The sequence below is a fragment of the Bombina bombina genome, chromosome 6, assembly GCF_027579735.1.
Source record: "Bombina bombina isolate aBomBom1 chromosome 6, aBomBom1.pri, whole genome shotgun sequence".
NCBI lineage: Eukaryota > Metazoa > Chordata > Amphibia > Anura > Bombinatoridae > Bombina > Bombina bombina.
In genome coordinates, this window is record NC_069504.1 from 982,870,333 (window position 1) to 982,884,766 (window position 14,434).

The 14,434-nt window shown below is 43.5% G+C and overlaps 1 protein-coding gene across 1 annotated transcript in view; it reads left to right on the forward strand.

The window, feature by feature from the left end:
- HMGXB3 (HMG-box containing 3) overlaps positions 1–14,434 on the forward strand; it is a 517,423-nt gene that overhangs the window by 221,267 nt on the left and 281,722 nt on the right. Inside the window, exons 5-6 of the mRNA XM_053718650.1 lie at positions 12,753–13,262; positions 13,480–13,575. Coding sequence (XP_053574625.1) covers positions 12,753–13,262; positions 13,480–13,575 — 606 coding nt within the window. The remainder of the gene's footprint in view (positions 1–12,752; positions 13,263–13,479; positions 13,576–14,434) is intronic.

The window sequence follows — 14,434 nt, forward strand, 5'->3', positions numbered from 1 at the left end:
GGTAAAGTGAATGTGGTGTTAGAATTGTAGTTTTTATTATCTTCAATCAAAAGTTTATTTTAAATGGTACCGTTTTGTACTATTTACTCTCTAGCAGAAAAGTGATGAAGATTTCTGCTGAGAGGAAAATGATTTTAGCATGTTGTAACTAAAATCCACTGCTGTTCCGACACAGGACTGAGGAGTACCAGAAAACTTCAGTTGGGGGGGGGGAACAGTTTGCAGGGGAACTGCAATAAGGTATGTTCAGTCATTTATTTCTAGACAAGACTGAGATAATGCTAGAAGAGACTGACAATATCCCCATGAGGGGAGGGTAAGCTATGTTCAGAGACTTAGTATGGAATTGAATGCTTACATAACAGGGCTAATTATACTGGTTGACACTAATTCAGGGCAATCGATTGCTTTATTAGTAAAATAGACACTTTGAAAGTCCTCTGGGGTTCTTTCTGGGGTTATTACCCACATGGCTATTTTTTATTCACTTGGGAGTGATTTCTTAGGCCCCACAGCTCCAGAGTAGAGTGGGAGGGGCCTAATTTCGCGCCTCAGTTGCGCATTTAGAATTACACAGAAGTTCATGCTGCTTCATATGGCAGGTCCTGCTGCTGTTTGAGGGCCTAAAGGAAGCTATATTCCCCCAAATCTGGTCCCTAAGGGCAGGTAGGGCCACAGCAGTGCTGTGGCAAGGTGCTGTAGTAATTTTAACCGGGTGCTTTAGGCTGCTCCGGTTTGGGCATTAAGGGGTTAATCGTTTTGCTACTTGGGGTGCAATCTTGCTAAGGCTCTGGGTACATACTGTGAAAATTTCAAAAGGATAACTGCATTTTTCACTGTTTTGTAAAATTGTGTGCCTTTTTTATCTCTTAAAGGTACAGTAACGTTTTTTCAAATTGTGTTTTTTATTTGATTAAAGTGATTTCCAAGCCTGTCTGTGTATACTACTAGTCTGTTAAACATGTCTGACACTAAGGAAAATCCTTGTTCAATGTGTTTAGAAGCCATGGTGGAACCCCCTCTCAGAATGTGTCCCACTTGTACTGATATGTCTATACACTTTAAAGATCATATTGTTGCACTTAAGAATGTGGCCCAAGATGATTCTCAGACTGAAGGTAATGAGGGTAGCCCGTCTGCCTCTCCCCGAGTGTCACAACCAGTTACGCCCGCTCAAGCGACGCCTAGTACCTCTATTGCATCTAACTCTTTTACATTACAAGACTTAGCGGCAGTCATGGATATTTCTCTTGCAACTTTCTTATCTAAACTGCCCGTGTTACCTGCAAAGCGTGATAGCTCCGTTTTAAGAACAGATTTTGAGCATTCTGACGCTTTGGTGGCTGTATCTGATATACCCTCACAACGCTCTGATGTGGGAGCGAGGGATTTGATGTCTGAGGGAGAGGTTTCTGATTCAGGAAAGGTTCCTCCTCAGACAGATTCAGATACATTGGCTTTTATATTTAAACTAGAACACCTCCGCGTGTTGCTCAGGGAGGTATTAGCTACTCTGGATGACTGCGACCCTTTGGTGGTCCCAGAGAAATTATGTAAAATGCACAAGTACTTAGAGGTCCCTGTTTACTCTGATGCGTTTCCGGTCCCTAAGAGGATAGCGGATATCGTTACTAGGGAGTGGGATAGACCAGGTGTCCCTTTTGTCCCTCCTCCTGTTTTTAAGAAAATGTTCCCCATATCTGACTCCATGCGGGACTCGTGGCAGACGGTCCCTAAGGTGGAGGGGGCTGTTTCTACACTTGCTAAACGCACAACCATACCAATTGAAGACAGTTGTGCTTTTAAAGACCCTATGGATAAAAAATTAGAGGGTTTACTTAAGAAAATTTTTGTTCAACAAGGTTTTCTTCTCCAACCTATTGCCTGCATTATTCCTGTAACTACTGCAGCTGCTTTCTGGTTTGAGGTGCTGGAAGACTCCCTCCAGACGGAGACCTCATATGAGGAAATTATGGATAGAATTAAGGCTCTAAAGCTAGCTAATTCCTTTATCACTGACGCCGCTTTCCAAATAGCTAAGTTAGCGGCGAAAAATTCAGGTTTCGCCATTTTGGCGCGCAGGGCGCTATGGCTAAAGTCCTGGTCGGCCGATGTGTCGTCTAAATCCAAGCTTTTGAACATTCCTTTCAATGGAAAGACCCTCTTCGGGCCTGAATTGAAAGAGATTATTTCAGATATCACCGGGGGAAAAGGCCATGCTCTCCCTCAGGACAAGCCCTTTAAGACAAAGAACAAAGCTAATTTTCGTTCCTTTCGCAATTTCAGGAACGGCCCCGCTTCATCCTCTCCGGCTGCAAAGCAAGAGGGTAACGCTTCACAGCCCAAGGCAACCTGGAAACCTTACCAGGGCTGGAATAAGGGTAAACAGGCCAAAAAGCCTGCAGCTGCCACCAAGACAGCATGAAGGTGTAGCCCCCGATCCGGGACCGGATCTAGTAGGGGGCAGACTCTCTCTCTTTGCTCAGGCCTGGGCAAGAGATGTACACGATCCTTGGGCATTAGAGATTGTAGCCCAGGGATACCTTTTAGAATTCAAGGACTCTTCTCCAAGGGGAAGGTTCCACATTTCTCGTCTGTCTACAGATCAGACAAAGAAAGAGGCGTTTCTACGCTGTGTAGAAGATCTACATACAATGGGAGTGATCCACCCAGTTCCAATTGCGGAACAAGGGTTGGGTTTTTACTCAAACCTGTTTGTGGTTCCCAAAAAAGAGGGAACTTTCAGACCCATCCTGGATCTAAAAATTCTAAACAGATTCCTCAGAGTCCCATCATTCAAAATGGAGACCATTCGGACAATCTTACCAATGATCCAGGAAGGTCAATATATGACTACCGTGGATCTAAAGGATGCATACCTACACATCCCTATCCACAAAGATCATCACCAGTTTCTCAGGTTCGCTTTTCTGGACAAGCATTACCAGTTTGTGGCTCTTCCCTTCGGCTTAGCCACTGCTCCCATAATTTTCACAAAGGTGCTAGGGTCCCTCCTGGCGGTCCTAAAACCGCGGGGCATAGCAGTGGCGCCTTACCTAGACGACATCTTCATTCAGGCGCCGTCTTTCCAAAGAGCCAAGTCTCACACAGAGATTGTATTGGCCTTTCTGAGGTCTAAATGGGTGGAAGGTGAAGATCAAAAAGAGTTCTCTTTCCCCTCTCACAAGGGTTCCCTTCCTAGGGACTCTAATAGACTTGGTAGAAATTAAAATATTTCTGACGGAGGTCAGAAAATTAAAACTCTTAACTACTTGCCGAGCTCTTCATTCCATTCCCCGGCCATCTGTAGCTCAGTGCATGGAAACAATTGGATTAATGGTAGCGGCAATGGACATAGTCCCTTTTGCTCGGATACATCTCAGACCACTGCAACTATACATGCTCAAACAGTGGAATGGGGATTACGCAGATTTGTCTCCTCAAATTCAGTTGGACTAGGAGACCAGAGATTCTCTTCTCTGGTGGTTGTCTCAGGATCACCTGGCTAAGGGAATATGTTTCCGCAGGCCAGAGTGGATCATTGTAACGACCGAAGCCAGTCTGTTAGGCTGGGGTGCGGTCTGGGACTCCCTGAAAGCTCAGGGCTTATGGTCTCGGGAAGAAACTCTTCTCCCGATAAACATTCTGGAACTGAGGGCGATATTCAACGCTCTTCAGGCATGGCCTCAACTAGCTGCAGCCAAATTCATCAGATTTCAGTCGGACAACATCACGACTGTAGCTTACGTCAATCATCAGGGGGGAACAAAGAGTTCCCTAGCGATGACGGAAGTAACCAAGATAATCAGGTGCGCGGAGGATCACTCCTGCCATCTGTCAGCAATTCACATCCCAGGAGTAGACAACTGGGAGGCGGATTTTCTAAGTCGTCAGACTTTTCACCCGGGGGAGTGGGAACTCCACCCGGAGGTATTTGCCCAGCTGACCCAGCGATGGGGCACTCCAGAGTTGGATCTGATGGCGTCCCGTCAGAACAACAAACTTCCTCTTTACGGGTCCAGGTCCCGGGATCCCAAGGCGATATTGATAGATGCTCTAGCAGCGCCTTGGTCCTTCAATCTGGCTTATGTTTTTCCACCGTTTCCTCTTCTCCCTCGTCTGGTCGCCAGAATCAAGCAGGAGAAGGCTTCGGTGTTCCTGATAGCGCCTGCGTGGCCACGCAGGACTTGGTATGCAGACCTAGTGGACATGTCATCTGTCCCACCATGGACATTGCCAATGAGGCAGGATCTTCTAATACAGGGTCCGTTCAAGCATCCAAACCTAATTTCTCTGCGCCTGACTGCTTGGAGATTGAACGCTTAATTCTATCAAAGCGTGGTTTCTCTGAGTCAGTTATAGATACTCTGATTCAGGCTAGAAAGCCTGTCACCAGGAAAATCTACCATAAGATATGGCGGAAATATCTTTGTTGGTGTGAATCCAATGGTTACTCATGGAGTAAGATTAGGATTCCCAGGATATTGGCTTTCCTCCAAGAAGGATTGGAGAAAGGATTGTCGGCTAGTTCCTTGAAAGGACAGATATCTATCTGCTCTGTCTATCCTTTTACACAAGCGTCTGGCAGAGGTACCAGACGTTCAAGCGTTTACTCAGGCTTTAGTTAGAATCAAGCCTGTTTACAAACCAGTGGCTCCGCCATGGAGTCTAAATCTAGTTCTTTCAGTTCTTCAGGGGGTTCCGTTTGAACCCTTACATTCCATAGATAGTAAGTTGTTATCTTGGAAAGTTTTGTTTTTGGTAGCTATCTCTTCTGCTCGAAGAGTCTCAGAATTATCTGCGTTGCAGTGTGATTCACCTTACCTGGTGTTCCACGCAGATAAGGTAGTTTTGCGTACCAAACCTGGTTTTCTTCCTAAAGTTGTTTCTAACAAGAATATTAACCAGGAAATAGTTGTTCCTTCTCTGTATCCAAATTTTAAAAATTCGATACTTTTGCTTCTTCGGAGGCTATTTTTGGGAGAAAGGTTTTGCAAGCAGTGGTGCCTTCCGTTTAAGGTACCTGTCTTGTTCCCTCCCTTCATCCGTGTCCTAAAGCTTTGGTATTGGTATCCCACAAGTAAAGGATGAATCCATGGACTGGATACACCTTACAAGAGAAAACAGAATTTATGCTTACCTGATAAATTACTTTCTCCAACATAGGTGTGTCCGGTCCACGGCGTCATCCTTACTTGTGGGATATTCTCTTCCCCAACAGGAAATGGCAAAGAGCCCAGCAAAGCTGGTCACATGATCCCTCCTAGGCTCCGCCTACCCCAGTCATTCTCTTTGCCGTTGTACAGGCAACATCTCCACGGAGATGGCTTAGAGTTTTTTAGTGTTTAACTGTAGTTTTTATTATTCAATCAAGAGTTTGTTATTTTAAAATAGTGCTGGTATGTACTATTTACTCAGAAACAGAAAAGAGATGAAGATTTCTGTTTGTATGAGGAAAATGATTTTAGCACCGTAACTAAAATCCATGACTGTTCCACACAGGACTGTTGAGAGCAATTAACTTCAGTTGGGGGAACAGTGTGCAGTTTCTTACTGCTTGAGGTATGACACATTCTAACAAGACGATGTAATGCTGGAAGCTGTCATTTTCCCTATGGGATCCGGTAAGCCATGTTTATTAAGATAGTAAATAAGGGCTTCACAAGGGCTTATTAAGACTGTAGACTTTTTCTGGGCTAAATCGATTCATTATTAACACATATTTAGCCTTGAGGAATCATTTATTCTGGGTATTTTGATATGATTATATCGGCAGGCACTGTTTTTGACACCTTATTCTTTAGGGGCTTTCCCTAATCATAGTCAGAGCCTCATTTTCGCGCCGGTATGGCGCACTTGTTTTTGAGGACAGCATGGCATGCAGCTGCATGTGTGCGGAGCTCTGATACATAGAAAAGTCTTTCTGAAGGCATCATTTGGTATCGTATTCCCCTTTGGGCTTGGTTGGGTCTCAGCAAAGCAGATTCCAGGGACTGTAAAGGGGTTAAATATAAAAACGGCTCCGGTTCCGTTATTTTAAGGGTTAAAGCTTCCAAATTTGGTGTGCAATACTTTTAAGGCTTTAAGACACTGTGGTGAAATTTTGGTGAATTTTGAACAATTCCTTCATACTTTTTCGCAATTGCAGTAATAAAGTGTGTTTAGTTTAAAATTTAAAGTGACAGTAACGGTTTTATTTTAAAACGTTTTTTGTGCTTTGTTATCAAGTTTATGCCTGTTTAACATGTCTGAACTACCAGATAGATTGTGTTCTGACTGTGGGGAAACCAAGGTTCCTTCTCATTTAACTATATGTATTTTATGTCATAAAAAAAAAAAAAATTTAGTAAAAATGATGCCCAAGATGATTCCTCAAGTGAGGGGAGTAAGCATGGTACTGCATCATCCCCTACTTCGTCTACACCAGTCTTGCCCATACAGGAGGCCCCTAGTACATCTAGTGCGCCAATACTCCTTACTATGCAACATTTAACGGCTGTAATGGATAATTCTATCAAAAACATTTTAGCCAATATGCCCACTTATCAGCGAAAGCGCGACTGCTCTGTTTTAGAAAATTCTGTAGAGCATGAGAACGCTGATGATATGGTTTCTGAAGGGCCCCTACACCAGTCTGAGGGGGCCAGGGAGGTTTTGTCTGAGGGAGAAATTTCAGATTCAGGAAACATTTCTCAACAAGCTGAACCTGATGTGATTAATTTTAAATTTAAGTTGGAACATCTCCGCGCTCTGCTTAAGGAGGTGTTATCCAATTTGGATGATTGTGATTATCTGGTCATTCCAGAACCACTATGTAAAATGGAAAAGTTCTTAGAGGCCCCGGGGCCCCCCGAAGCTTTTCCTATATCCAAGCGGGTGGCGTACATTGTTAGTAAAGAATGGGACAGGCCCGGTATACCTTTAGTACCTCCCCCCATATTTATAAAATTGTTTTCCTATAGTCGACCCCAGAAAGGACTGATGGCAGACAGTCCCCAAGGTCGAGGGGGCGGTTTCTACTCTACACAAGCGCGCCACTATACCCATAGAAGATAGTTGTGCTTTCCAAGATCCTATGGATAAAAAATTAGAAGGTCTGCTAAAGATGTTTGTTCAGCAAGGTTCCCTTCTACAACCAATTGCATGCATTGTCCCTGTCACTGCAGCCGCGTGTTTCTAGTTTGATGAGCTAGGAAAGGCGATTATTAGTAATTCTTCTTCTTATGAGGAGATTATGGACAGAATTCGTGCTCTTAAATTGGCTAATTCTTTCACCCTAGACGCCACCTTGCAATTGGCTAGGTTAGCGGCGAAAAAATTCTGGGTTTGCTATTGTGGCGCAGAGCGCTTTGGTTAAAATCTTGGGCAGCGGATGCGTCTTCCAAGAACAAATTGCTTGACATTCCTTTCAAGGGGAAAACACTCTTTGGCCCTGACTTGAAAGAGATTATCTCTGATATCACTGGGGGCAAGGGCCACGCCCTTCCTCAGGATAGGTCTTTTCAAGACCAAAAATAAACCTAAGTTTCGTCCCTTTCGCAGAAACGGATCAGCCCCAAGGGCTACGTCCTCTAAGCAGGAAGGTAATACTTCTCAAGCCAATCCAGCCTGGAGACCTATGCAAGGCTGGAACAAAGGAAAGCAGGCCAGGAAACCTGCCACTGCTACCAAGACAGCATGAAATGCGGGCCCCCGATCCGGGACCGGATCTGGTGGGGGGCAGACTCTCTCTCTTCGCTCAGGCTGGGGCAAGAGATGTTCTGGATCCTTGGGCGCTAGAAATAGTCTCCCAAGGTTATTCTCTGGAGTTCAAGGGGCTTCCTCCAAGGGGGAGGTTCCACAGGTCTCAGTTGTCTTCAGACCACATAAGAAGACAGGCATTCTTACATTGGGTAGAAGACCTGCTAAAAATGGGAGTGATTCATCCTGTTCCATTAGGAGAACAAGGGATGGGGTTCTACTCCAATCTGTTCATAGTTCCCAAAAAAGAGGGAACGTTCAGACCAATCTTAGATCTCAAGATCTTGAACAAGTTTCTCAAGGTTCCATCGTTCAAGATGGAAACCATTCGAACACTTCTTCCTTCCATCCAGGAAGGTCAATTCATGACCAAGGTGGATTTCAAGGATGCGTATCTACATATTCCTATCCACAAGGAACATCATCGGTTCCTAAGGTTTGCATTCCTGGACAAGCATTTCCAGTTCGTGGCGTTTTCTTTCGGATTAGCCACTGCTCCTAGGATTTTCTCATAGGTACTAGGGTCCCTTCTGGCGGTGCTAAGACCAAGGGGCATTGCTGTAGTACCTTACTTGGACGACATTCTGATTCGAGCGTCGTCCCTTCCTTAAGTAAAGGCTCACACGGACATTGTCCTGGCCTTTCTCAGATCTCACGGATGGAAAGTGAACGTGGAAAAGAGTTCTCTATCTCCGTCAACGAGGGTTCCCTTCTTGGGAACTATAATAGACTCCTTAGAAATGAGGATTTTTCTGACAGAAGCCAGAAAAACAAAACTTCTAGACTCTTGTCGGATACTTCATTCCGTTCCTCTTCCTTCCATAGCGCAGTGCATGGAAGTGATAGGTTTGATGGTAGCGGCAATGGACATAGTTCCTTTTGTGCGCATTCATCTAAGACCATTACAACTGTTCATGCTCAGTCAGTGGAATGGGGACTATTCAGACTTGTCTCCGAAGATACAAGTAAATCAGAGGACCAGAGACTCATTCCGTTGGTGGCTGTCCCTGGACAACCTGTCACAAGGGATGACCTTCCGCAGACCAGAGTGGGTCATTGTCACGACCGACGCCAGTCTGATGGGCTGGGGCGCGGTCTGGGGATCCCTGAAAGCTCAGGGTCTTTGGTCTCGGGTAGAATCTCTTCTACCGATAAATATTCTGGAACTGAGAGCGATATTCAATGCTCTCAAAGCTTGGCCTCAGCTAGCGAGGGCCAAGTTCATACATCAACCATCAGGGGGGAACAAGGAGTTCCCTAGCGATGGAAGAAGTGACCAAAATCATTCTATGGGCGGAGTCTCACTCCTGCCACCTGTCTGCTATCCACATCCCAGGAGTGGAAAATTGGGAAGCGGATTTTCTGAGTCGTCAGACATTGCATCCGGGGGAGTGGGAACTCCATCCGGAAATCTTTGCCCAAGTCACTCAACCGTGGGGCATTCCAGACATGGATCTGATGGCCTCTCGTCAGAACTTCAGAGTTCCTTACTACGGGTACAGATCCAGGGATCCCAAGGCGGCTCTAGTGGATGCACTAGTAGCACCTTGGACCTTCAAACTAGCTTATGTGTTCCCGCCGTTTCCTCTCATCCCCAGGCTGGTAGCCAGGATCAATCAGGAGAGGGCGTCGGTGATTTTGATAGCTCCTGCGTGGCCACGCAGGACTTGGTATGCAGATCTGGTGAATATGTCATCGGCTCCACCATGGAAGCTACCTTTGAGACGAGACCTTCTTGTTCTAGGTCCGTTCGACCCACTCCAGCTGACTGCTTGGAGATTGAACGCTTGATCTTATCAAAGCGAGGGTTCTCAGATTCTGTTATTAATACTCTTGTTCAGGCCTGAAAGCCTGTAACCAGAAAAATTACCACATAATTTGGTATATCTGTTGGTGTGAATCTGCAGGATTCCCTTGGGACAAGGTTAAGATTCCTAAGAGTCTATCCTTCCTTCGAGAAGGATTGGAAAAAGGATTATCTGCAAGTTCCTTGATGGGACAGATTTCTGCCTTGTCTGTGTTACTTCACAAAAAGCTGGCAGCTGTGCCAGATGTTCTAGCCTTTGTTCAGGCTCTGGTTAGAATCAAGCCTGTTTACAAAATTTGGACTCCTCCTTGGAGTCTCAACCTAGTTCTTTCAGTTCTTCAGGGGGTTCCGTTTGAACCCTTACATTCCGTTGATATTAAGTTATTATCTTGGAAAGTTTTGTTTTTGGTTGCAATTTCTTCTGCTAGAAGAGTTTCAGAATTATCTGCTCTGCAGTGTTCTTCTCCTTATCTGGTGTTCCATGCAGATAAGGTGGTTTTGCGTACTAAACCTGGTTTTCTTCCAAAAGTTGTTTCTAACAAAAACATTAACCAGGAGATAGTTGTACCTTCTTTGTGTCCGAAACCAGTTTCAAAGAAGGAACGTTTGTTGCACAACTTGGATGTAGTTCGTGCTCTCAAATTTTACTTAGCAGCTACTAAGGATTTCAGACAAACTTTGTCTTTGTTTGTTGTTTATTCTGGTAAACGGAGAGGTCAAAAAGCAACTTCTACCTCTCTCTCCTTCTGGATTAAAAGCATTATCCGATTGGCTTATGAGACTGCCGGACGGCAGCCTCCTGAAAGAATCACAGCTCACTCCACTAGGGCTGTGGCTTCCACATGGGCCTTCAAGAACGAGGCTTCTGTTGATCAGATATGTAAGGCAGCGACTTGGTCTTCACTGCACACTTTTTCTAAATTTTACAAATTTGATACTTTTGCTTCTTCTGAGGCTATTTTTGGGAGAAAGGTTTTGCAAGCCGTGGTGCCTTCCATTTAGGTGACCTGATTTGCTCCCTCCCTTCATCCGTGTCCTAAAGCTTTGGTATTGGTTCCCACAAGTAAGGATGACGCCGTGGACCGGACACACCTATGTTGGAGAAAACAGAATTTATGTTTACCTGATAAATTACTTTCTCCAACGGTGTGTCCGGTCCACGGCCCGCCCTGGTTTTTTTAATCAGGTATGATAATTTATTTTCTTTAACTACAGTCACCACGGTAACATATGGTTTCTCCTATGCAAATATTCCTCCTTAACGTCGGTCGAATGACTGGGGTAGGCGGAGCCTAGGAGGGATCATGTGACCAGCTTTGCTGGGCTCTTTGCCATTTCCTGTTGGGGAAGAGAATATCCCACAAGTAAGGATGACGCCGTGGACCGGACACACCGTTGGAGAAAGTAATTTATCAGGTAAACATAAATTCTGTTTTCTCTTGTGGTGTATCCAGTCCACGGCCCGCCCTGGCAATTGAGTTAGGTAAAAATTTTTTGTTTAAACTACAGTCACCACTGCACCCTATGGTTTCTCCTTTTTCTTCCTAACCTTTGGTCGAATGACTGGGGGGGTGGAGCTAGAGGGGGAGCTATATGGACAGCTCTGCTGTGTGCTCTCTTTGCCACTTCCTGTAGGGAAGGAGAATATCCCACAAGTAAAGGATGAATCCGTGGACTGGATACACCACAAGAGAAAGTAATTTATCAGGTAAGCATAAATTCTGTTTTTATTTAGATTTATTTAAATTATATTTAAGTGAGGGGGTGTTAGGGTTAGGGTTAGACTTAGATTTAGGGGTTAATAACTTTAGTATAGTGGCGGCGACATTGGGGGCGGCAGATTAGGGGTTAATAAAAGTAGGTAGGTGTCAACGATGTTAGGGACGGCTGATTAGGGGTTAAAAATATTTAACTAATGTTTGCGAGGCGGGAGTGTGGCGGTTTAGGGGTTAATATATTTATTATAGTGGCAGCTATGTCCGGTTCGGCAGATTAGGGGTTAAAAATTTAATTTTAGTGTTTGCGATGTGGGAGGGCCTCGTTTTAGCGGTTAATAGGTAGTTTATGGGTGTTAGTGTACTTTTTAGAACTTTAGGTAAGAGTTTTATGCTACGGCGTTGTAGTGTAAAACTCTTAACTACTGACTTTAAAATGCGGTACCAGTCTTGACAGGAGAGGGTCTACCGCTCACTTTTTGTCAGACTCGTAATACCGGCGCTATGCAAGTCCCATTGAGAAAAGAGGATACGCAATTTATGTAAGTGGATTTGCGGTATTTCCAAGTCTAGCCAATAAAGTGAGCGGTACACCTGTACCTTCAAGACTTGTAATACCAGCGGGCGTTAAAAAGCTGCATTGGGACCAGTGTCCAACACTGCTTTTTAAGCCTAATGCACAACTCGTAATCTAGCCGATTATTTTTTATTATACAGAGACTGGAATCATATTTTAAGTCCTTCGCTACAGGGACTTTCAGAGAAAAGCTTGTTTTTTATTTACCTGTCAAAACTATGTATTTTTTTAAAGTAGACAATGGAAGGTATTGATTTAGGCCCATTTTCGTATATTTCACACCACCATTTTATCACCAAATACAATCATATCAAAAAATATTTTCACAAACTTTGGGTTTCTCACTGAAATTATTTACATACGTGGCACAAGTCATTGTAAAAGTTTCTCTGGGATCCCCTGTGTTCAGAAATAGCAGACATACATTGCTTTTAGGTAATTAGAAGGCCACTAATTGCAGCTGGGCACCACACTTCTATTATTCCTGGCAGTGAAGGGGTTAATCAGGTAGCTTGTTGTTACCGTAATTTTAGCTTTAGTGTAGAGATTACCCTCCCATCTGACACCTCCCATCTCCAAGTAGCTCTCTAATCCTCCCCTCCTACTAATGCTGGCCATCTTTAGTACTCGCAGCCGTCTGCCAGTACCTATAAAAAGCTTTTTTTTTTTTTTTTTTTGTGTGTGTGTTTATTTTATTCTGGTTTTATCGTTATTCTCTATGCCACTAGTTATTTTTAGTTGATTCCAACAAACCACTTTATGGCTTAGACTTCTTGATTGAGCATATCCCACTCTATACTGGCCTATCCATGTGCCTTTAGAGTTTCAGATGTGAATTTTTTATGCTTTATATTTTTAATATTACCAATAATCCATTGATTTTGGGGGTCTGTATTTTTTTCTCTTTCTACAGAACATTCAATCCAGCTCATCAACCATGGTTTCAGATGTCCCTGGCTTCCGAAAAATTCTCCCTCGTTCAGAGTTCTTTTTAATTCCCAAAAAGTCTCCTAATGAAGAAAGGGTTATTCGGCAACATTTAGAGCTCTGTATGACACAATCTCAAGGTGCAGGGGTGACCACAATACCTGTTAGGGTATCTCAGAAACCAAAACAGAAGCTCATGTCTATGGACCCAGGGCAGGTTGGCCTTACAGAACAAGGTGTTGATATTGGAGAACTGGCTGAAGATGGTGCACACATTAGTTCGGCTGCAGTAGTGCAAGAAGTTCTCCACAATGGAGTTTTCTCTCAGTATGATGGATCAATGACAGATAAACTGAATGGAGATATAATCCTTGATGATGGCATACTTGAAATGGGGAACACGACAAGCGTGGTTATTGAAGAGAATGGAGGAATTGCGCTTGCAAGATCAGAAGTGCCAGCAGGAATGTCCGTATTAACTGTGTTGTCAATTCAGGTGAATTCATTCTTTTCTATTGGCAAAACTTTTAAGATATCAGACCTCTGAAAAGCACTCCTTTTTTGCAGTAATATTCATATATCACTGTTCGAGAAATGAATAAATAGCAAATATTGTTTGTTTTTTAATCTATTGATATCAAGGAATAAGAATACAACAGTTACAGAAATCTTCACATCAATGTATAAATTTGTTTTTATTATTTTATCTACAGGACCCAGAGGAGAACAACTCAATAGCTCCTGCTACCCAATATTTTGTGGTCCCTACAACCAGTCACGCTCAAGAGACACCACGATCTATAAAACTGGTATGAGGGGAGATACAAGTTATAAAATAGAAACTTTTCATTAAAAAAAGAAAATTATTTAAATAAGTTACAGCTTATAGTGGTGCAACTGTTTGCAGACAACAGAATAGTTTCTCAGATTTAGCGGGTGTATCACAACTAAATATTAGTGGCTCCTTACAGCTTGTCATAAAAAACAGTCACAAATGTCACATTAACACTGAAACATTAGTTGCAGTATTATTTATATATTAAGTAATCCTATGATATAACAGGACCACTGGCCTCCCTAATCACTTTAACTTCACAAAGCCCCCCCCGCTATTAAAGTGAAGGTAAACTTTGGTAAATGAAAGCCGTTTTTTAAAAAATACTATTAAAAACAGGGGCACTTTCATTCATCAACGTTTACAAAGCAGCCGTTTTGATAAAAACTTACCTTTTTTTCTTTTCACAGCCAGAGCAGCTTCCCCCTCCTGGAAATCCTCTCTTCACACGTCAGCAATGACTAATCCGGCTTCCTCCAATCACGCCTTTCCCCCCAGGGTAGTCATTGCCTGAGGCCATGCTGTGATTGGAGGAAGCCGGAATAGTCATTGCTGATGTGTGAAGAGAGGATTTTCAGGAGGGGGAAGCTGCTCTGGCTGTGAAAAGAAAAAAAGTTTTTAATCAAAACGGCTGCTTTGTAAACTTTGATGAATGAAAATGCCCCTGTTTTTAATAGTATTTTTTAAAAACGGGCTTTCATTCACCAAAGTTTACCTTAACTTTAACTCTAACCACATGAGGATTCTGACCCTATTAAGTGTAACTGCATCAGTTAGACCATATCTATGCTTGCCTTGCACCACACTATATGCAAAATTTGTCTGATGGCTAT